Genomic DNA, 21,718 nt, shown 5'->3' with positions numbered 1-21,718 from the left:
AATGTTTACATATGCTTTAGTTGTGCAGTTAACCCTTTATTTATTGTTTCTTTTTTTTTTTACCTCGTGTAGTGTACCTATTGAAGTGTCCGTGAGGTGTACCTACACATATTATCATATAAAGCAGTTAACCAAATGTCTGATTTTTGTTTTAATTGGCGAATATAAAAACAAAGAATAAAACACCAGACAAGTTTTAACATAAATGTTTATTAAAAATAATAATATTAAAAGTAAATTTCAAACCAGCAATCCAATGTGAAATTGCAGTAGATATATTGGATAACAATATTTTGATTGATTGATTGATATCTTTATTTCGAACATCCAAAACAAAAAGAAAAACCAAAACAAATCACACTCTAAAGTGCCACATATAAGTCCATACAACAACAAACAAAAAATACATAAATAAATAATAATAATAATACATAAGTAAATAAATCAATAAAGAATGCTCGAAAAGGAGTAGGAAGAAGCATAGCTTTTTAGATTCTACCCCTTTCTCACTTTATCCATTAAACCAATGATTCAACATATACTGTAATTCTACAACAGAACACAAGTAGATACACTTTCGCACTTATTTTTCTGCTTATTTAGGCGTATATATGCATAAACGTTATTTAAAAACTACTATACGTGTTAAAATCAAGATTACCCAAAGAGAAGCATAATCTCCCCGTTGTTGCATAACGGCGCATCCCTTCATGCAATAAAGTTAGCCGTTAGCTTGGAGAAAACGCACATAAAAGAAGTGGTGTTTTAGTGAGTGGTTCTTTCTTTCCTTGGCAAATCGTAAATCGACATTATAGTCCACGCCAAGAGGGAGACGCAACACGTTCACTGACTGATCCGTTGATGTACGGGAAGGAAGGCAGTTGACCCATTGACTCGTTTGCGAAAGGGAAAGTCAGGATTCGTTCCCTCACTGATCCGTTCTCGCGATGAACTGGAAATGCGAATCACTCACTCACTCACTCACACTCACTCACTCACTCACACTCATTCATTCGTTCACTCACAAATTCGTTCGTTAGTGAACGGGAAATGCAATTCACGACTCGTTTGTGAACGGAAGTTACATCATTTTCTTCTTCGTTTTGTTTTACCATGAGGTGGCACCAGCTTCAATATGCATTACCGACATCTACTGGTTGAAGTCATATGAACTTAAAAAAGAACGAGTCACTTTAGGAAGTGATTCGTTCACTCTCGTTCACTGAAAAAATATATTCTTTTGAACGAATCGTTCACTCACGAGCCAACACTTAGTCTTCGGTTTTAAAATAACAAAAAAAATTCTGCGATTTTGGTTCAAAATTATTGAAATTAAAAGGAAAATGACTTCATAATAAAAACAACTGAATTTCCCCCCCCTTTTCATCTCCTCTGACCGCTCGTATATATATATATATATATGATATGATATATGATGATATATATATATATATATATATCCATGGGGTGGTTGAAACTCTTGAAAAAATGTAATCCGATTGCAGCTCAGTTTGATCATATGGTTTCATAAGCCCAATTCCAATGAACGTTTGATAACTGCATTTGAGTATGTATATGTATGTGTATAAGGTATCAAAGTCAGTGATGTAATGATTTAACAATGATTTTAAAATGACTGTATCTATATGTTGGGATGTGCAGTTAAACTCTGGGAAAGGTGAAGGACTGCCAGTTGTCATTAGGCCATCTGTTTTTTGCGTGTATTTCTGGGTGTGTGTGTGTGTCTGTATGTGTGTGCGTGTGAGAGAGAGAGAGAGAGAGAGAGAGAGAGAGAGCGAGAGAGAGAGAGAGAGCGAGAGAGAGAGAGAAACCCTCTCAGCAGGGGGTCAAAAGTGGGAGGTCACGACCCTTCTGACCCTGTGGGAGCGGAGATCATCAATCAACTGGAGGCTGGACAGAGCAGCAGGAGGGACAGATAGACACACACACACGCATGCACGCACACACGCACACACAATCCAAGATACAGTAAAACATGCTCTGTCAATCATGCCTGACAAAAACAAAAATCAGTATTTCAAGTGAAAGTCAAAGAAAATTAAATAGTCAAGTCGTCCTTTCATGCGCGTGTCTCACGAGTGTGATCAGCTGCTCCCAGGCACCTGACCCCAATGTAAGACAGACGAAAATTTAATACAGCAGCAACTTTTCCATTTTATTCTGTTTCTTGCTTCGCTTAATCTATACTTGTAAATAAGTACATGCACACACACACACACACGCGCATGCACACACACACACGCACACGCACGCACACGCACGCACACGCACGCTATCAGACCGGGTTATCAGCCAGCACTTGCAGAGCGACAGGCATGCTTTTTCTCTTTCCACCATAGCCTTCCTTCTCCTCCTCCTCCAGCCTGTCCCGTTGATCAATGAGGAAGTTCTTGGGCCTCAACTATTAATCAGAGCCTATCGGCTATCTGTCTGCCGAGCCAACCAATCACGGCCCACCGACAGCTGGGCCATGAAAAATGTGCCCCGGTGGACTCGGGGGTTAGAAGTGGGGGAAGCATACGGGGTCCTAGATGAGAGGAGGGCGGTGACCGAGCACTTTATGTCATCTGAGTCAGGTCACGTCCGCACAACTGCACTTTATTCACTTACAGTGGATGCTTAACATCGCATTGACCCCCCCCCCCCTTGCCATAATATAAAACAAATATGTACTATGAGCATCTACCAACAAGTGCACAGCAGCACAGCCACTTATGTGTAAAGCCACTCTTGATTGGAATGAGGAAACCTGAAATAAACAAAAAGTGTAGCATAGGTGCAGTGCAATATTTTTTGGGAGGCAAAAGGCCAGGCTCGATGTTCTCTCCTCACACCTCCAAGCTTCATCAAGGCGCCACCGTCTCTCTTCTACATAATCACCGCTATCCATTCACATCTTATTGCCATGATTAGATTATATCTAATGCTATTATACTGCTCCCCATCTCTCTCTCTCTTCTCCTTTGTCTCCTTTTTCCAACATCATGGATTCCTTGCAGATCTTATTAGTGCGTGATGTGGGCCAGGTCTCCGACTTTGAATTTATGAACCTTCAGACTTCTCTCCTTTAATCTTCTTGTCCTCCTCCGTTCCCTTCCTGGATCTGTCCATCTATCATTCCCAGGGCTGGCTGGGCGGAAGAGTATTAATCCCTCCATCCCATCTCTCACTCCTCTGGACAGATGAGGCGGTATGAGGGAGGAAGATGAGGATGAGAGGGGGTGGAGGAGCAGAGGGCAGGCGACCCCTGATTGCTTTTCATAATGTTTCTGTAGCATTGTGGCAATAATTTGTATGTAGATTTTTTCCACTGTAGTTCATCGCCGGCAGTTTCTTTTATGGCATCAACAGGTATGAGACTAAAACTGCTCAGGTGCAAACGTGTGAGTGGATAATTTACAAAAAAAAAATACACTTAGCTGTTTAAAAAATGGTAATTTATGATTGATACTGCCAGTGAGATATTGATTTAACAGAGGTTTATTATGGCGGTTGCACTCTACAGCGGTGTTGACCAACACTGCATATTCCACTCCTATTGGCTGTCATTAAGCTTGTGCAATAAGGAATTGTCAGTGTGTAAATATAAGACATCCATCCATTTTCTATCTTGTGGGGTCTCCAAGGGTCCGGAACTTCCTTTCAGTATGTTTAAAATTACCTCACAGATGGTATAGTACTTTATCTGCCTGCTGTCTGTGCAAGCCACATATTGATTTTGAATGTAAATGTGAATTTCATTTAAATATTAGAAATACCTCTCATATACAGTTCAATTCATGCATATAAAGCCAGTCAAAACTGTAGACGTAACTATTCATTTGCGTTCCATAATGTATATAAATACTGCCTCTACACGTAGAGACATTTAATAAGTTGAGTCCTTTTAGCCTTGAGTCTTCGAAAATGAGTCGGAACAAATCGAGTAACGAAGAAGAAACACACCTCAGAGCAGCAGTCGGGGTAAAGCCGACCCCCTCCGTTCGCTCATGCCTGTGCACTGACAGGTAGATTAAGGGGCGTGATAGATGCCCCTCTCTCTATCAGCCGCTCTCCATCTCCTCCTCTCCCTCCGCCCTTTCCCTCGCCGCCATCCATCATGGCGGCTGGTGTAATTGCGGCTGCGTGGGGCTGGCAGAAGGAACCTTCATCCATCTCCTTAACAACAAACAGTCATGAGGACGGATGGTGCTGCACTCCCCAGTTAATCTCCATCTATAAGCGGGCGGGCAGGGATGCGGGCTGGGAGATGAAGAAAATAACAGAAGGGAGAGAAGTAGTGTTGCCTTACTATAAACAAAAAGAGATGGAGAGGGGGACTGCAAGGAAAGATGGTGGAGGAGAAGGTCAATACTCCAAAAAGTGGAGAAATAAAGAAAGAGAAATGGCTTAAATCGTAAGGAGCAAAGCCAACTCTGGAGGAAAAGTTTGCAAACAAGCCGCCCTGGATAAGAGTGCGGAAAACGTGGAAGGCCAAGCAAAGTAGGGCCTCCAAATTTATGCCCGTGCAGCCAGATGACCCAGAAACTAGAGAGGCGCAGGCTCATAAAAATGCACTCTGTGTAACCCCCCCTGCCCCCCGCCTTAACTTTTTCCCCTCATCTTCTCTTTCTGCACTCACCTCTCCTCCCACTCATGCACGTGGTGGAGGGTCACAGTTCTCTGATGTTTTAGGTACTCGTGCAAGGTTTTCCAAAGGTCACAGCAGCCATATTTTCTTAATGGCCGAGTCACCCAAGTCAAGTAGGCTGGGTGGCCTTGCAGGCTAGCTCTTCTGTTGCTCAGTCTGCTAAGACTAAACACACACATTTCTTGAGCTGCTTGGCTTTGCCTTCACATCTCTTGATTTCTGTCAACTGAGTCAGACAGCACAGTAATATCCTTTCAGTAACGATGTCAACACAGGTTGAAATCTTATCATTGCATCCAGGATCAAATGAAATACATTAATTCTTGTATTAGCATTTATCACATGTGCACACATGCACGCACACACGCGCGCACACAACACACACACGCACACAAACAAACTATTTTCTCTTATTTTCACACTTTCAGTGTGACTTCAACACTTTTACTGTGGAGCTTCATGGGCTGTATTTAGTAACTGTCTACTATGACTCATGCTCAAAAAGGAGTTTGAAATTGTTATGATATTTAGCAACACTAGCCTAACAGTCCGACATTTCAATTGCAATGAACTGACATCAAAACGCAAGCACGAATTAATGTCAAGAAACTTGACAGCACTGACAAACACAAATTATTTTGGTTAACTTCAATAAGTTGCATTCCATTTAGAGCTTCATTAAAAATGTTAATTGTGCAAGCAATTTAGATCTTTTTTTTCAGTACTATAGAACATCATATCACCACATTTCCTCAGTATATACAGTAAGTGTACAAGTTTATTGCATGTTTATATAACTCATGGATCACAAAATTGTTACATACACTTGCACAAACTACAGATTAAATATTGAGCTATATTATCGCCTTTACAAAATCAACATTTCTCAATTCAATGCCAAGGATTTTTTTTGTACTTCTACTTTGAAACGGTGTAACCGTTTCACCTTCTCAACTGAACAAGCTATAGAACCAAATTATTATCAACATATCTGATGTAGTGCAAACTACAACCATTGCGAACTGCAACCACAATATTCAACATTGTTGAATAAACACTTATGTGACATGTAATCTAAAGAGCAGGTGTCAAACTCAAGGCCTGGGTGCCACATCTGGCCAGCTATATGATTTTATGTGGCCCACTAAAGCAAATCAAGTTGCTGTCTTTTGCAAGGTCTTTTCTCTTTGACTGGTTGGAGGATATTGCAAGCATTTTTTTAAACCAACCTCATTTTTTAAAAAGATAGACAAAGGTTGAACAAACTTTGAATTGATTTATGATTTATAAACTATCCATCAACTGGTCGTTTTATTCATACATTTGCATGTTTTTAGTCATAATGACAATTTGAGGGGAACCATGGGTGCCCCGCAACATTATTATATGTGAAGTAATAATCTCAAAAAAATAGGCGTAGTGTCCAGAACAAACTAATACCTGTTATTTGTTTCTCACACCATCAATTTGACTGATGAAACACCAGATTTTTTAGAATTCCGATTTTTGCATGAAAAAAAATCTTAAATTGACGTTGGGGTCGCGTTTTAACTCTCAGCACAAACTTATCAACAAATGTCTCATTAACATGTAAAAGGAAGTGTTGTCCCACACGCACGGATGTGATGAAAAAAAAACTCTTTACTTTTGAGTGCTTGGGATGTTAATTAAAGTGATCTACATTGTTACTCAAACTAGAAATAACAATTTTCTAGAAACAGAAACACAGGACGAAAAACATGAAGGTGCCTTGAAATTTCAAACGCATCGCACTAGAACCTCGAGCAGATTGCGATGGGGTTAATCCTTTTGCTTCAATGTTAACTTTTCAAGCCTTTAGTGTCAGTATCATCCCCTCCGTGTAGGAGGGGTCGGGGGGCTGTGATCAACCCCCCCAGGAAAACCAGCACCATGCAGCGCTAAGAACCTTTCGGGTTCTCAAAAAGCGGCCACATGCACGCTCGAGCTCCGTGCCGCCCATGGAGCTTCTGGACGGGCCGCCGATTGAAGTGCAGCAGCCTGTTGGCCCCTCGCAGCAGGACCCAGCAAAGAGGGACGTTTTGAATAATTATTATGTTACTGACGTGTCATTAACAACACAAGACCATTTTTTAACCACGTGGGTGAGATCTTCCCCCCTGTTTTAAATGAACATAAAACATTCACACCATTAAGGGGGGAGTAGCCGGCGACTTTGGGCTGAGTCACAAGGCTGTTCACTTCAGAATATATGCGGACAATAAAACACTTTGAAAGCTATTATCGGCCGTTAAATTCCACGTCACGGAGCACACTCTAACTTTATTTATGACATACGATGCACGCCAACCTTTATCGCAATTAGCTCCTTAATTAGCCTGTAAACTAAAGACCCTCGAGCACAAAAAACATGTCAGATTGCATAATTTTTTAATGTGATGCATGCATCATTTATTAAGAAAAATAATTAAAGTATTTTAACTGCATCTCATGTTAAAGTGAGCATGCGTCATGGCGCAAGGTTTACAAGAAAGGAGTTATTTTGTAGAGGACGCCATTAAAAAAAAGAAAAGAAAACGAGTGTGGGGTCTTCTCTGGCGTGATAAGCAGGAGGAGTAAACCAGGGAGAGGAAGAGGCGGAGGGATTGGAGGAGAGGGGGAGCAAGAGACCCCGTCGCGTATTGACCCTCCAAAACCTTCCCGCACACCGCCACCATCATCACGCCTCCTCCTCCTCCTCCTTCCTCTCTTCTTGAGACTGAAAACACAATCGCTCATTGCCACCCGTGACATTTTGCAGCCTGTCGCCGCACGCTGCGCGGACACTGTCTTTGGAAGCTCCCCGTCTCTTTTGGACCCTTCCCTTCTTCCCGACAGCAGCGAGCATCCCGATCCGCTTGTAGCCGGAGCGAGAGGCGCACCAGGCGGAGGCGAGGATCTACAAGCAGCCGCTGCTCTCTGGACTTAAAACACGACTCGAACACTACTAGGAGATATTTTCGTTTAGGTGGGATATTTAATATATTGCTATAATTTTTAGTGCATTCTCCTGTAGTAGCCTTTTATAGCATTTAGGCTATAGAAGCGTTTATTGCCACTGTGCACATTGAGAACCCCCTCTGGATGCTATATGTCTTTATTTACGAGCTCAAAATGCCATCTTTCTCCGTAACTGCTATAAAATGCAAATGAAGTGACTGCAAAGCACACGAGCTGCTACTGAATGTCTCATTGCAAACACTGAAAAGTGTGTTCAATTTCTACCAGGGCACGGAGGCTGAGACTGCTGGACTGTAGCCGGGCAGCGCATCATCATCTTGGGGAAGGACTGACTGGCGAGTCGCATGGAGAAGAGGGTATGTCCATGCTCTCACTCACTACTGTGTGTGTTTTTATTTCATTTACTCATGTTCAGTGAGCTGCACCAACACTGGAAACGGTTGCATGTGAAAACTTAATTAGAATGTAATTCCTACTACAGTATTTAAAGGCCCAGTGAACCTGAGGTGTGCTGACCGAAGCAACTGCAAATTTGGCTTTCGGGTGTTATGATAAAACATGATGATAGCAAACCATAGTTGAACTTTTAAGGTTGTGAGGATGCAGTTGGTTATGTTGGAGGTTTTTCCCTTTGTGAAAATACAATGTTGGTTGAGCGACTATGGGAAATGCACACAGGGGTTAGATAGTGTGGGTCATTAAAGGAGGAGAGCGGGGCGGCTGTTCAACTCGGTAAGTAGGTCACTTTTTTTGCTACACTGATTCAGAGGCATGGAGCAGGAGAAGTGAGGCTGCAGGCTGAGACCTCACTGAGGAGGGGAGCAATTAGAGATGGACACACGCATGCACGCACGCACACACACTGGACATTCAAAAAAAAATTTATAAGCAAGTGTGAGCTAGTTTGTAAACTGCTGTTGGTTTTGCTGTCATTGAACATCATTAGTTAAGGTCAAGATGACCACCAGAGTCCAATAGCAACCTTTATTTTTAGTCCCTTTGCCGCCCACTTCTTCAGAAAATCATTTTATTATGTAAAAATTTTGAAATTGGTAGTCTGTGTTTTTTTTTTTAAAGAATTGTATAATTTTTGAAAAGTTCTGTTGTTGTCTTTTGGAACAACCCATCCTAATTTTCTGGAACATAAGCAGCTTTTAGAATTCTTGACATGCATAAATTTCAATAATTGTTCATTCGTTTAACTCCGAGGCATTACTATTCAACAACTTTTAAAATGAGAAGTAGCCAAATGAAAACGCCTGAAAAGTTGACATAAATGTTCACCCAAAATTACACGTAATTGCAAATACATCAAAGCATTGCTGTTTTTCTAAAAAAGCACATTGTAAAAACATTTCAATTACAGAAGCCAGTCCACAGCTTAGAATTTATAGACACATAATTTCTTCTTTATTTGCCGCAAACAAAAGAAGTTGCTTTTATTTAAGCGTTTGAGCTAAACAAAGTGTTCATGTTGAATAAAAACAAAGTTCTCTGAGATGGAATTACAGCGGATTCCATCCGCCGCCGGCTGAATCTTATAGAGCCCCATTATCTGTTAAAATAACACAATTACATCTCGCAATGAAAATGCTGTCTTGCCTTTTGTAGCCCATTTGTCAGCTCTGCGACTTAAAAAGGGGGAAATTCACGGAATTTGTCATCTCGAGCTTTGCGCTTTGATCCGCTTGACGCACCGAAACCCGATCGGGGTCATGCGTAAAAGAGAGGCGCAATCCGATAGCGGTGATTGTGTTAATAGCCAACCTCCATAAAACTAGAAGGTGTCTCGGACCAGGGCCTCAGAGCAGGTGCTTTCTGTGATCCCGATGGCCATATGGGACTATGAAACACACCAATTTGATCAGCCGTTTAGGACAGTGCACCGGTTCCCAAAGTGGACTTTATTTTGGGTGACGTCCAGATGGACCAGTGAAGTCATGCAATATGGCAAATGTGGAACCTGCAGAAATGGTCACGAAATGAATTTAAGGCCATATTTACCATTATGGCCAGTTCCATAATCTGCTAGGATCCGATTCAAGGGCTATCAAAAAGTCTACCCTTGAAAACAACCCAGCTCAGTTTTGATTGACACTGCAAGAGATATATTAATTTACATGCATTTCTTGCAGCGCTTGTAGTTTGAAGTGACACTGAAAATTCTTGCATTCTACCAAGAGCCACTCCCAATATATTGGCGGTCTGATTAAGATTACCAACATATTACCAACATATTGTAAAGACCTAGTCCTAAATGCCTTCAAACATTTATAAACACCATTGTCATCAGTCGGTTTCTGACAGCGTCAGTATTTTTTTTTTTTTTTTACCACACACGTACGTATGTTGTCGCTGGTGGGTGTTTATAGTCTGTTTTATTGTTTGAGCCAGCTACAGATGACGACAAAAAGACTCTTAGCATATTTATTTATTTGTGTATTTATCCATTTATTTATCTATTTATTTATTTGTCTATTTATCAATTTATTTTTTTGTCTATTTATTTATCTATCTATTTATTTATTTATTTATTTATTTAAAACGTCTGTAGTCAATGCCCTGCGACTGGCAGGGTTAGTGGCACAGATAATGGATGGACAGGCAATATTATATATTTTTTAATATAGGTAAGGGGATCACTGCCCTCGCTGTACCCGCTACAACCACAGTGTGCAAAGTCACACACTTCTGTGGTAAATCATAACCTTTGTGGCCGGCCACAGGGAATAATCCATCATAGACATAAACTACACGAAGCAGATCATAACTTTTACGGCGCGTTTAAAATAACACTGAAGTATAGAAGAAGGTGTTGGGGCCAACGGAGCAGATGCTGTCTGTCGGTGTTGTGCCCTACGGGACCACGACAGGAGTCCCTTTAATCCAGCAGGAAGGAAAGTAGATGTGCTGACCTGTGCAGCCTTAGAGAGGGAAGCTGCAGTGGAGCACAAATGAGCTCACTAACGCAGAGAAGGAGGATGAGAGGCTGGAGCAAGGGAGCCGAGCACATGTACGGTATATTGATGATGCTTTGTGTGCAAGTGCTGCTAAGGGGATGCTTCAGCTCTATTTGTGTGAGAATGTGTGTGTGTCTATGATGGGTACACACAATTCCACAAATTTTCAGGGCATGATTGCAAACCCCGGTGAGGCAGTCACAGCGGGTTATGAGGGCTGTTTTTGCATGGCCAATCAAGTCTGCAATAAAGCCTCACTTTTTAGATCCTGAACCTCTCTGTTGTCTCGTCGCATTCTCAAAAGTCTCGTGGGTGCTTCCTGAGGGTTACACAGCGCACAAAGTAGCAGGTATTTCATTGCATGAGTTCTTTGGTAAACTTGGATTTTTATTAGTGCAGCGTTTGCCTTACTGTTAAGTGGATATAAAAAAACATTATTGCTTTGTTAAAAAAAAGTATGAAGCTTTATTTTGCTCATTGCCTGGAATGGTAGTTTGTGGTTGTGATAGACATTTTTCTTATAGACAACATGACGTTTGAGACGAAAACAGGGCAGATTTAATGTATACCACACTTACATATCTATGCCTGAATATTGACTAATCACTTTTGGTCTTGTACAAGCAAATACAAACAGCATTAAAAGAATAATTTATGTAGTAGAGGAATAGGCTACATTTGTCATTCCAAGATATTATTGATGTGTATTGTTGAAATGTTTAAATAACCACATGCAATTTTCTTGTTTGCAAAACACACAAAAATAGAATAACATTCTCAAGTTAAATTGACAATTAGCGTGACCTCCCCTGAAAAATGTGCATTCATTTTTTATATGTAACATAAAGCAAGTTTCCTCATGTGCAAAATTGAATGGAACCCGCGACTCTTCTACTCTTTTATTATGGTGACAGTATAGTTTAAAAAGTTAGTGGTGGCCTTAGACTTTTGCACTTTTTCAATAAATAAGGCCCTTAATTAAAAAAAGGAACCTTTCTCCCACTACTATAAGAATACACTAAATGTTCATGAGTGTCTCACGTGTCCTCTATTTGTCTTCTTTTGCCTGCCAGTATGAAGACCTGGTGCACTACTCGGGGACGGAGGGCATGTCGATGGGGGTGTACGGGGATGATGTCAGAACACTTCCAACCCCTCAGTACGGAGCCGCCATCCCTGACTCCCTCAAACACCACAAGGACCAGATCTATGGGTGCGTTCCCAACAAGTGAAGCACATTAACATTCAGCCTGCGCGACGTTTACAGCTGTCACTTTCAGAAATTCTGTGCTATAAAATGACATCTTAAACCTCTTGTGAATGTTTGGCGTTCACACCGTGTGTCAACTGTCACTGTGTTTATGTGAAGTATGTTAACTGTTTTCCCCTGTGTGTGTGTGTGTGTGCAGTCACCCATTGTTTCCACTGCTGGCCTTAGTTTTTGAAAAATGTGAGCTTGCCACCTGCTCACCCCGAGACTCCGCCTCCCTGTCGGCCACATCCCACCTTCCTGGCATGACAAGTCACAGCGACGTGTGCTCCTCGGAATCCTTCAATGATGACATTGCTGCTTTTGCTAAACAGGTGAGAGACAGCTATGAGAGCCAATGACAGAAAAGCGTGATTCATTTTGAGACTTTGTTTTGCAGATTCGTTCAGAGAAACCAATATTTTCTTCCAATCCTGAACTAGACAACTTGGTAAGATACGTCAAATGTTTTTGGAGACGTAGTAATGATATGTTGAACCTATAATCAGCTTTCTTTTCTCCATAGATGATTCAAGCAATACAAGTTCTTCGCTTTCATTTACTGGAGTTAGAAAAGGTTGGTTGATGATTCATTTAAGATGAGTGGAGAGCAAACATTTTAGTTTTAAAATACATAAATAATGCAAACAGTTCCAGTACTGTTTTTATTGAGCCCAATCAATGAATGAGATCAATCATGACAAAAAGGTTTTTTGATTCACTCATTTGTTCAGTTCATATTCAATCATTCAAAATCTTGAAATAAGTTCACCATTCCACAAATTAACCAAATAATTTTTTTCTCCACTGTTGTTGCAAGCCATTACCCTCCAAATAGCGGCATCTCCCTGTCATTGCCGCCCATTAAGTCCACACTAGTAGACAGCAGCAACTGCTTGAACGCTACTTTTTTAAACGGAGGACTAAAACTGGTAACCGAAAAATGATGACCTACCTGTGACTCGCTGCGACTAATCCCCCCCCCGCCCCAACCGTCTTGAGAAATTCCAAAGGGAAAAGGCTCTAATGCCTAGAGAAGGGACTAACAAGCAGTAACCTATCTTTCTATATGTCGCCGAACAACACAGATTTCCCAAGTGAGATAATCACCACGGGCACCTGCTATTAGTCGTTACATTTTGATGACGAACGGAGCGGCACGAGTCTCTGTAGCTTGGCTCGCCAAATAATTGCCTGCATAGGCGAGCTTGTTTGTGTGTGTTTAGCCGCGTTTTCTCCAGGAAGTCGAACAAAGGCTGGCACTCTAGAACATAAATGAAGTGAAATGTTCACCTGAAAATGATCATGTCTTCTTTCTCCTAGGTGCATGACCTATGTGATAATTTCTGCCACCGTTACATCACCTGTCTGAAGGGCAAAATGCCCACGGACTTGGTCCTGGATGAACGGGAGGGAGGCTCCAAGTCCGACATGGAGGACTTTAACGGATCCTGCACCAGTCTGTCGGAACAGGTGAGCTATGGCGCAAAACCAGATATGTCTGCCTAATGGCTGAAGGTTTTATGACTCACTCTTTTCACCCTTGTTGTCTCCCTCTGTCTCCACAGAATGCATCATGGTTACGAGAGCCAGATGAATGTGCCGCCACTCCGTTGGGAACCCCGGGCACCTGTGGTCTGCCCTCACACAGCACAGGGGACAATTGTAGCGATACAGGTGCCCTGCAACACAAATTCTTAATGTTCGAGGGTTGTTGGCATTAGAGTTAGTTTTTACACAGCAACAGCTAACACAATAATTTGTCCCCTTCCAGGCGATGGTCTGGACACCGGAGTGGCCTCCCCCAGCACGGGAGAAGAGGACGAGTCTGACAGAGAGAGAAGAAACAACAAGAAGAGAGGCATTTTCCCCAAAGTGGCCACAAACATAATGAGAGCGTGGCTCTTCCAGCATCTAACAGTGAGACATTAGTTTGACCTTTTCTGCTAATCATCGCTCATCTATGGTGAACACCGAGAGTAGAGCTTGAGCAAATAAGAAGACGATTGGCGAAAGGTGCAGCTTTACTGACATGGCGAGAAATATTAGAGAGTGTATCAGGGAGGCCAGTTAAATTAAACGGAGAACTGGGGATGAAGTGATTATGTGAATATGCTGGCAATTGAATGATTGCGGAAGTGAAATAAATGGGGTGAGTAATTGTCAGCGAGGTTGTTAGGCTGGTAATTAGTGACTAAATGAGGCAGGTCAAATATTGCTTCCCTCCGATTGTGTGTGTGTGTGTGTGTGTGTGTGTGTGTGTGTGTGGAAGGGGGGGTGCGCGTGACACACACACACGCACACACACACACAGGGACTTGAAAGGCTGAAAATAGGAGCGCAGATGTTAATTTTGATTCCAAGTCATTGGTAATTAGCCTGAGATTTCCCATACTGCTGTTTTTTCTGCAAATAATCTAAAACCTCCAGTAACTAGCCCACAGAGCCTCCTGTTGTAGAGACAATGAAATTGACTCACATTTTTAAATAATGGTTATAATAAAAATTGCCTTGTGGTATTTTTTTTTGCTTGAACTTGCTTGTGTCCTCTTTCAGCACCCGTACCCATCAGAGGAGCAGAAGAAGCAGCTGTCACAGGACACGGGGCTGACCATCTTACAGGTCAACAACTGGTCAGTGTACTGCCAATCGATACCACCATTTGAGCGCTGCCGTTTATCAATAATCACTTGGCCAAGTTTAGATATATTAAGTGGCATTACTCAAACGCAGGGTGCCACATCAATGCCATAAACTATAAAACCAGTTTGGTCCGCTTTTTGTTTTTTTTACATTTTTAAAGCTCAACTGAGGGGATTTTGTTGGTAAAGGTCAATTAAATAAAAGTCAGCCGTTTTATGAGACTGCAATGAATTCTAAAAATAAAGCCGATTTAAAAGGGAGATGAAACATCCTACTAAGCATTTTGTTACAGGAGCAACGCTGCAGTAAAATCGACTCACTCCAACCTCATAAAACTGAATAGCAAATCAATACACAATATGCAAATTATTCACAGCATCCCCATTTTCTATTAACCCTTTACAAGGCACTCAAAATTTTACTATATAATTTTTGTCCAATCAATTAAAACTTTGCTTTTATTATAAATGTGTCTTTTCTTCACTGCTTGGCTAAGGAACAACACGTAATTCTGAAAGTGGTATTCATTTTGAATTTTTACTCACTAAATATGGTCTGTTATCCAATAAAGAGCTTCTTTCAAAGGCTATGTTTGTGTTTAACAGGCAAACCACATTCACATTCCAAACATTCATTTATTTGTGGAACCACGTACGACGTACGTACAGGTAGACACACGCGCGTGCACACAAGCACACGGCGGTTGTCCATCTATGCAGATCAATCAATTATCATAGGGCGATCAATACAGGCTAAGGCCTAACGTTGATTTACTCCAGCCTCTGAAAGGGTTAAGTGGTTGTAAAAGGGAAAAGGTTAACAGTCCCTCGGTCAGACTTTTTCTTCATTAACGGGACCCCCTATATGCTCTCGGCACTCTCTACTTTCAGGTTCATCAATGCCAGGAGGAGAATCGTTCAGCCCATGATTGACCAGTCAAATCGCTCAGGTTGGTGTTTTAAAGTCAGCCAATGTTGGCCGGCCACAAAACCTTTTGGCAGTGTACTGAGGTTGCTTATATTATATCGTCTGGCAGGTCAGGGTGGTCCCTACAGCCCAGAGGGAGCAGCGCTTGGGGGTTACGGACTTGATGGACAAGCCCACCTCAGCCTCCGAGCAGCAGGTATACTAACTACGCCAACACAGACGGGTTGATGACAAATTGAAAATGCGGTCTTAATATTCTCCGCAGCCACTTTTGTGGTCTGCTGCTGAAAACTCTTTTCCTCACCACTTTGTAATAAATTATTTATGGTCAAGGGATTATTTAGTACATAGCTTGGTGTGCTGTAGTTAAGAGCCAACATTTTCAATGGATGCCTGCATACTTGTTCTTTAAATGCCTTTCATTGAATTTAATTGTGTCAGAGTTCCCACAGTCAAACAGTACATGCTGCATGTTTGATTCAAAGGTTAAGTGTACATTTAAATAACTTTTTAGTTGGTCACAGTTTGGAAGGGGCTGATTTATAGTAAATGGCTTTGAAGCATGCACATGCATGCTCACATGTGTGCACGCACACACACGCACACACACACACACACACACAAACCCACAGTCCAACCAATGGAAAGACTTGCACAAACTGGTTGTTCCAGAATTTAAGTACCACCATTTACCATTACTTTTATTTATTTTTTTTTGTCATGTGTTTTTTATTTGTACACTTTTAATAAGGTATTTGTCAAATATATTTTGCTGCATTCCCTGTCAACCATTTTCAAGTAGCTGAAAAACCTATTGTTAAAAATATGACTGAATGAATCCTTAATGGTGGAAAAATTCAAATTAATTCTGTTTTGTATACTAATGTAGTTGTAGTAACTCTGGGTACAGTAACAGAATTGCAAAAAAAAATTCAGTGTTTTGAATTTTGCAACAGACTACCTGCATGAGTTGCTATTCTCAATGCCAAACTTAGCAATATAATTTAAAAACATTGAACACCCCATTACAACTGAAAACATTATAAAAATGTGGAAAAGACAAGCAATACTGTGCCTAAAATTTCAAATATAAGAGCTATGTAATTATTGACAATATATGTTCAGCAGTATCATTTTCCACACATTTTACACCAGTGCAGGATCCTGTATTTGATTTGAAACATCCTTGTGGTGGGCGTCCTCCAATAGTGACCCACATACCCTCTCTACCCCCTCAAGCAGGTCTTCAAGGAATGCCATCACTGCAGGGGGACTACTCCAGTGCTCTGCTGTCCCAAGCAGCCTACCCAGCCCACCCAGGACCTTCCCTCCACCCCTACCCGGGCCCACACCCGCACGCCGCCATGCTGCTTCACCCGCCGCCACACGCGCATCCTACAGAGCCCCTCCTTGCACAAGGACTGGACATCCATGCACACTAGCTGTGGGGGGGAGTTTCTGTGAGTGTGATGATTCCTACACACTATTTAAACAAAACAAGTTGAGTTTACATTCCCTACCAAAAGACAATGACCTCAATGTAGCTCTCGCACACACAACACATACACTGGTTTAAGCCATACCTCTCTCCGAGTAGAAGTGCTTCCGCCGCTCCCATCATCTCCACTGTGTCCCGTGGATGAGACCAATGCTTTAACCTTCATATCCCACTGTACGTGTTGTTGGACCACTGGAAGAGACAAGACCAATATTTATCACCAGACATGATTTTATGTGACAACATTACCTGATGGGACTAGAGCCTATGTGTGACCATGCCTTCAAGCTCTGTCTTCCTGCACAAGTGACTGCCCAGATTTAAAAAAAAAAAAAAAAAAAACACATACAAACACCCTTCCCACACTTTATTTAAGGCTGATTTGAGTTTTTACTTATTCTATTTTTGTATTTATGTGAGCCACTCATGGCAGTTGCAGTTTGACACAAGCTTGTTTGAAATCTTAGTGCTCTTCCTCAGCATGAAGCTAAAACACGATGAATGATTTCCAGTCTGCCTCGCTCTCATACCACTGACCTCCTTAATATGCCAACAGGTGTCCGTTGCACGCGCACACAGACACACACACACACACACACACACACACACACACACACACACACACACACACACACACACACACTGATGAAACAAGCTCTTTAAGCATTTGCATACATGCTGTGTGTCGCAGCAGTGAGACGGGAGCTGCAGCCAAAGGACTTTAAACATTCTGCTCCCTATCAACTCTGCTCTGCTCGGACTGTATTGAAATATTTCTGAATGAATGATATGGTCAAAGAATTAAAATGTTTTTTGTACCACACGTGGATGGGTCATCTTTCAGTGTGTTCTGAGTTATTCAACCTAAAGACAATTTAATCCACTGTCTCTTTTTTTTCATTTGGTTGTACCTAACAGTGGAAAATTCCTTCCTTCAGTTTCCTCCCACATTCCCAATGTATGCATGGTACTTTAATTGAAGACGAGATTGCCTGTAGGTGTGAGTGTAAATGATTGTTTGTCTGTGTGCCCTGCAATTGGCTGGCAACGGTGTTTCCTCCGCCTCTTGCCCAAAGTTAGCCGGGATTAGCTCCAATACACTCCATCAAGGATAAACTGTACACAATGGATGGATGAATGAACTGCTGTGTTTAAACAACCTAGCAATTTAAAAAACTAATAATGTAAATTAAAAAAAGCTGCATTCAATAAAGTGAAATTTAATTATAATGAAGTAAAACTAAAGATGAAATCATAAAACCAATACATGCAAAGTATATTATTAAGCTTCACGATAAAATAATTTACTGTTAATATCCCCAAAAGCAAGCAAAAAATTCCCAAATGCACAACTGCTCTAAATTGTAAACACTGCATGAACACTTTTGGAGCTTTGTATATTATTAAAAATGAAGCCATCATTCTTTTCATAGCTAAACAAATATTCATGTACCTGTAGAAACTGTTATTATAATTGCAAAATCAATTTAGCAATTCACCCTAAATATACACAGCTCACTGACCTGCCAAAACAACCACTCACACAATTGATTGCGATGTAAGTCGTATTATTTAATCTGAGTTACTATTAAAACTATAAATCCTAAAAGGACACAGATTTGGATCTCCACTTATTCTTGACATGTACCTTTTGTGTATGTGAGGTGGATGATTAGCTCATCATGGTCGCCACATGATTCAGCTGGGTTCGGCTTCTCCCCAACGAGACCCTGAACAAAATAAACAAACCATGACACAAAATGGATGAATCCCCAAAAGGTTGCTCTTGCTTCCATTCTTATAGTACATCCATTTAGATCACCACGGCGCACTTATTTTGTGATATGTAATGATGTAGTATGAACCACAACCCAAAGGAAAAGTGACTTTTACTGATTGTTTTCATATAATTAGGTCTCTGCAGCCCCTGTCCACCGACCAAGTGTGAAAATAAACAATAACACTAAGTCATTGTTTTTAGTTGACTCAAGCAAGGTGGAAGAGAAGACAGACAAAAGCCATCAATAACAAAAGATGAAGATCAAGCCCCACTAGCATCATGCATCCTCACTTATTCCTCTCATAAAGAAACATGCATTCACCCCTCAAACCTGAATACCCCCCTTGGACCTCACCCTGCCCCCCAGCAGGGCCTGAAGCAGCAGGGGGGTTCAAGGGTTACAGTTCAAACTGAGGTCAACAGGAAATGACTGTTCTCCCTGCTTCCAAGGTCCTGACCTCAGTGCCCCTATACTTTTCATTTTTCCTTGTCCCTGCCTTACACACTGTCCTCACTCAGGGCCAAATTCACTAAATGTTAGCAAAAAGAAATCATCTAATTCACAAAGTACGTGCAGAAATAAAATATAGGTTTTTTTTTAAGACATTGATGTTTTTTACAATGTGGCTGCAATTGGTATAAAATGTAGAAGAAGATATTTAGGAATAGAACTCACCAACTTGTAAAAAAATCCGAAAAACAAAACAAAAAAAGAAAACAAAAATACATATTAGTACTATATTTCACTGATTGTGCAGAAATATTTACTAATCGCCAATGATGTTCCATCATTGGTTTAAGCTTAGCAATGGCCTGTTTGATAACAAACAAATGTCTGTGTGTAATGTGCATGGCCGATGTCTGAGGGCATACAAATGTGCATGCGTGTGTGTGTGTGTGTGTGTGTGTGTGTGTGTGTGTGTGTGTGTGTGTGTGTGTGTGTGTGTACAGGGGCTACTCTGTTGGTCATTAATCATTCAATTACACACCTGTCAAGAGTTCAGCAAGTAGGAGAGGAGGGTGAGGGAGGGCGTAAATAGGGGAGTGGGAGGTAGAGGGAAAGACAAAAGGAAGAGAAGAATGCAGCTGGGAATGGAGAAAAAAAAGGCATAAAGGAGGGAAATGTAGAGAAGATTGAAAAAGCGCAGGCAGGAGGGTTCCAAAGCAAACCACATGTTTTATTGTGTGTGCGCGTGCACGTGACAGGGGCAAGCTGTCGGATGGTGACAGCCGTTGAAAGGTCACAGTAGAAATGGACTCATGTATGTTTTATGTGTGAAAGTTACACATCAACCTCTAACGTAGCTAGACTGAAAAAAAAAATCATGAGTTGAATTTACTCATTTTTATTTTGTTAAGCGGTTGCACAAAACAAAATCACCTGGATATAGAAATAAATGGATTAATAATATGTATCTGAATCCATATGATTTAATTTCATGCAAACACTGAAATAAAATGATAAAATAATAATAAAATTGAGGAAATTGAACAAAACTAAATCTCACTGGTCTGCCTATTAGATAAATGCTCACTATCTGTTAGCTTTTTACGAATGCTCTCATTGCCAGTGGCAGACTTGGTGAGGAAAAAACATACATGTTGCTTATGATTGAGAAATATTGCTTTGGTGCTGACACCTTGTGGTAAACTGGAGGCCTGATATTAAAATCACCCTTTTTGGTGTACCGGTAAACGTGTAATAATTTCCTGAATTGATTTCTAATTTGATGAATTTATGATTTTATTAGTTTGCAAAAAAAGGTGGACTTTCCGTCACCCATTGAGTTTAATTTATTTGTGATGAACCGTTGCCTTCTTTACAGTAAAGGTTTCTAAGTGTGCACACGCACACACAGATGTGTGTTTTGCAGTCTTCATGATCTTGCTGCAGTACCTCAGATGCCTCAGGCCACAGCCATCTGTGTTAACCCCCTCCCTTTTTTGCACTCTCTCTCTGTCTCTCTCTCTCTCTCTCACACACACACACGCGCGCACACACACACACAGTCCTATATCTAATTTATGAAGTTGGTGAAAAATTTTGTACACACACTCATGTATGCATAATATATTGCATTTGAAATATATGGTGGCGCTACCATGTGAGACGATGTGCCAGTCTAATTCTCCTTTTAACACATCCTTAAGTTTTGCTTTTGCTTGTGAGTGTGTGTGAGCATGAGTGTGTGTGTTGCCAGCTGTTTCAGTGCTTGACATCAACATGCAGGCAAAAAGCCAGATGTCTCATTAGGCAAATTTGATTGGCTTGGTCATTAACAATTCAGCGTTAAGACGTTTCCATATGTGTGTACATGGAGCTGTTTGTGTGTTGCATTTACATAAGAGCCCCTATAACTGTTCACATGTGTTCATGCACAATTTATGTGCATGCATTAATTACATACATGCTGTTGATTACACAGTGATTGATAACAAAATTACAATGCAGTGTGTTCCAGCTCCTGGTATATACATTTTCTTTTTCCAAAATAGGTCGGCAAAACTACTGGCTCCAGACGTTGGGGGTGTTATATTACTTTTTTTTTTTTTTAAGGCTGCAATGTTTGGCATGAACGTAATAAGAACATCCTAACCTAAGTATAATTCACCTCAGCCTTTTGCTCCATATTTTTGTTGCATCTCTGGCCTTGATTTCAAAATTAACATATGTGCGTGGGCGCAGGTTTCAACACACGACTCACCTACTCATCTGCTGTTTATTAATTAATTCACCTTGAAAATGCAAGTGCAATACCTGAGCCCTTATGCGAGGGCTTGGCAGCTGACTCGTGGGAATATTATCTGCTGCTCTGCAGTAGTTAATCTCCTGTATCTCACATTCTTTTTTTTCCCAAGTGCAAGTGAGTTTACACAAAAATTTCTCCATGTCCTTAAGGTTCCACGAATCCCTAAACCAATCATGCGCACAGTCAGTTTCCTTGTTAACTTCATCAGGGCCTTCACTGCTAGAGAATTAATTGGCTTGAATCTGCTTTACTGTACTGGCCAAGTCAAGACAACAACAGCA

The 21,718-nt window shown here is 41.1% G+C and overlaps 1 protein-coding gene and 1 long non-coding RNA gene across 5 annotated transcripts; one reads left to right on the top strand and one right to left on the bottom strand.

Annotated features, from left to right (window-relative positions):
- The first annotated feature begins 6,869 nt into the window (after positions 1–6,869).
- On the top strand, positions 6,870–17,730 carry meis3 (myeloid ecotropic viral integration site 3). 4 transcript variants are annotated; one of them, XM_088381638.1, is made up of 13 exons: positions 6,870–7,637; positions 7,898–7,986; positions 11,664–11,803; positions 12,000–12,174; positions 12,240–12,290; positions 12,366–12,416; positions 13,163–13,312; positions 13,408–13,516; positions 13,614–13,759; positions 14,396–14,472; positions 15,373–15,431; positions 15,519–15,605; positions 16,652–17,730. In XM_088381638.1, the coding sequence occupies exons 2-13, from the start codon at positions 7,975–7,977 to the stop codon at positions 16,849–16,851; spliced, it is 1,257 nt and encodes a 418-aa protein (XP_088237764.1). In that variant the 5' UTR covers positions 6,870–7,637; positions 7,898–7,974; the 3' UTR covers positions 16,852–17,730. The 4 variants fall into 4 exon arrangements, with proteins under 4 accessions (XP_088237764.1, XP_088237763.1, XP_088237762.1 ...); XM_088381637.1 differs by having other exon boundaries at positions 16,649–17,730; XM_088381636.1 differs by lacking the exons at positions 6,870–7,637; positions 7,898–7,986 and having other exon boundaries at positions 11,598–11,803.
- Positions 11,096–18,993, bottom strand: LOC148395184 (uncharacterized). Its single transcript, XR_015859567.1, has 7 exons — positions 18,801–18,993; positions 18,556–18,637; positions 16,993–17,099; positions 13,372–13,521; positions 13,204–13,300; positions 12,959–13,103; positions 11,096–12,166 (listed from the first exon to the last, which is right to left on the bottom strand). It is a non-coding gene; the product is annotated as an uncharacterized LOC148395184 (long non-coding RNA).
- Positions 18,994–21,718: the final 2,725 nt, after the last annotated feature.

This window comes from Syngnathus floridae, chromosome 7 (genome assembly GCF_059516105.1).
Source record: "Syngnathus floridae isolate MCC-2025c chromosome 7, RoL_Sflo_1.0, whole genome shotgun sequence".
NCBI classification, from domain to species: domain Eukaryota; kingdom Metazoa; phylum Chordata; class Actinopteri; order Syngnathiformes; family Syngnathidae; genus Syngnathus; species Syngnathus floridae.
Note: the sequence above shows the minus strand (reverse complement) of the source record. Positions and strands in the feature narration are given on the sequence as shown.